Below are 2,500 nucleotides of genomic sequence, written 5' to 3'. Positions count from 1 at the left end.
CTCGACACCGCCACCTACGAGCGCAAGCTGTCTCGTTCCAACAGCACTGACAGCAATTCAGGCGACGGAGCCGCGTCCCCGAAGAAGAACACGGGCGCCGCCTTCTCGACGGAGGAGCTTCGGAACCGCTTCACGAGGACGGACTCGAAGCCGTCCACGTCGAAGGCCGAAGCCTCCCGCTCGTCGGGTGCAGGCGGGGCGTCGCGCTTCTCATCGCGTTTTTTAGGCCGAGCCGGTACTCCCTCAGTGGAGGCCTCGAAGGAATCAGGGAATGAGGATGACGACGACGACGAGGAGGAGAGCAGCGACGATTCCGAGTCCGAAGAGAGTGAAGAGTCGTCCGAGGAGGAGGAGGAGGAGGAGGCAACATCCGAGTACTCTCGCCCGGACGTTGGGCCCTTGCTGGGGCGGAGTGCCCAGGCTCGCGACGTAGCCGGTAGTTCTAGTTCTAGGAATAACTGGAGCGACAGGAGCTCCTACACCTCTGTTCCTCCGAGTGGAGGCGACTCAGGTTATTCAAGCAGCAGCAGGTACGGCAGCAGCAGCGACAACAGCAACGGCAGTACCTCCTCCAGCAGGTATGGGGCTTCGGCCTCTAGCAGCAGCACCGACTCTGGGCTGGGAAGTCACAGACGTCCCTCCTACATGGAAACCAAGGCTCCTTCCAAGGAAAAGGATGACGACTTCGATTCCAAGTATCCTTTCGCCAGCAAGATCCTGAGCCGCTCTCGAGCCAACGTGCCCGAAGAGGAGTCCAAACACCCCTTCCAGAGTCGTTTCTTGAACCGCTCCAAAAGCTCGGCCGTCTTGGGCCCCGACGACGAAGACTCATCGTCGTCCCCCTCGCACGGTAGCAGCCGAGCTCGCTTTGAAGAACTGAAGGAGCGCAGACAGCGGCTAGCGAGAAGCAAGAGCTCGGCGGGACTAGAAGATGACGAGACATCCTCAGCTGATACGTCTTCCGCCTCCGCCTACCGCCCGCGCTACGGACGCACCGAACCCGAGACGTCGACGACATCCCGCACGTCCGCATCGACCTCAGGAGCGTCTGGCGGCAGCGATGAAGGTGGATCCTCATCCACACAGCTCTCCAACTGGGCCCGGTACCTGAAGAACAAGTATGGCAACAGGTCTGGCAGCGGGGAGAGCAGCACCCCCTCCTCCGGGAGAAACACCAGCATAGGCCTAGGCAGCAGCAGCAGCGGGCTAGGCAGCAGCACCAGTTCCAGCAGTGGTGCCAGCAGTTCACTTGGTAGTTCACGCACAGGCACGGGATCCGCGTTGGGCGGCAGAGCCATCTCGCGGTCCCGTTCCTCACACCTTCTTGGCCTCGCCAAAGAGGGAGAATCTTCTGAAGACGATTCAAAAAACGTGCACGCTACCCCTACTTCCCCACAAGCAGATATACTGGTTCCTACACAGTTCGGAAGTTTACATAGGAGTCAGTACCTGCAGAAGCAGCGCCTCTTACTTAAGATCGGGAGTAGGGGTAGTGAACCAGGAAGTTTTACATGGCCAAGAGGCATAGCTGTTGGACCTGACAACAGCATAGTGGTTGCCGATTCGAGCAACCACCGCGTGCAGGTGTTTGACCAGCACGGCAAGTTTGTTAAGGAGTTTGGCTCCTACGGGAGTGCAGAAGGAGAGTTTGACTGCCTGGCAGGTGTGGCAGTCAACAGGATCGGTCAGTTCATCATTGCCGATCGCTACAATCACAGAATTCAAATCTTCGATCCGTCCGGCATGTTCCTGCGCGCCTTTGGAAGCCAAGGCAGCGGCGATGGGCGGTTCTCTTACCCTTGGGGCGTGACCACGGACGCCCTTGGCTTCATCTACGTGTGCGACAAGGAGAACCACCGCGTGCAGGTGTTCCAGTCCGACGGTTCCTTCGTCGGCAAATTCGGTTCCATGGGTAACAAACCAGCCCAGCTCGAGCACCCTCACTACATCGCCGTGTCCTCCACCAATCGGGTCATCGTGTCCGACTCCAACAACCACAGGATACAAGTGTTCGACATCAACGGCAAAGTCACCAACACCTTCGGAACAGAAGGCAGCTCTGAAGGACAGTTCAAGTTCCCGAGGTAAGGAAATGCACAATCTGTAGCCAGTGTCAAACATCCATGCTAAACACATCGACCATAATCCCTCGAGACCCCTTTGCCCCACACCCCGCGCCCTGACACGCCCTCCTCTCCCGCAGGGGCGTGGCCGTGGACGACCAAGGCTACATCTTCGTGGCGGACAGCGGCAACAACCGCATCCAGATCTTCCACCCCGACGGCGCCTTCCTCAGGGCCTTCGGCTGCTGGGGATCCGGCGAGGGAGAGTTCAAGGGCCTGGAAGGTGTGGCCGTCATGTCCAACGGCAACATCCTGGTGTGCGACCGCGAGAACCACCGAGTGCAGGTCTTCTGAGAAGGTAATTGGCACGAGGCAACTCCAGGGCGAAACTCTTTTTTTCCGATTTTTATTCTTTTTTTCTTTCATAACAATGAATG

General features: G+C 58.4%; 1 protein-coding gene across 7 annotated transcripts in view; it reads left to right on the top strand.

Moving 5' to 3' along the window:
* Positions 1-2,500, top strand: part of tn (tripartite motif containing protein thin) — a 62,848-nt gene that overhangs the window by 56,281 nt on the left and 4,067 nt on the right. For all 7 annotated transcript variants that reach the window (XM_086554937.1, XM_086554938.1, XM_086554939.1 and 4 more), the window contains 2 exons: positions 1-2,084; positions 2,204-2,421. The exon at positions 1-2,084 is cut by the window's left edge and continues 736 nt beyond it. In XM_086554937.1, the coding sequence (XP_086411063.1) occupies positions 1-2,084; positions 2,204-2,417 (2,298 nt within the window). In that variant the 3' untranslated portion in view covers positions 2,418-2,421. The remainder of the gene's footprint in view (positions 2,085-2,203; positions 2,422-2,500) is intronic.

This window comes from Penaeus japonicus, unplaced genomic scaffold (assembly GCF_977035675.1).
Source record: "Penaeus japonicus unplaced genomic scaffold, GWHDUDI00000001_assembly GWHDUDI00000030, whole genome shotgun sequence".
Classification (NCBI taxonomy): domain Eukaryota; kingdom Metazoa; phylum Arthropoda; class Malacostraca; order Decapoda; family Penaeidae; genus Penaeus; species Penaeus japonicus.
This window is presented reverse-complemented; position numbering and strand designations above follow the sequence as displayed.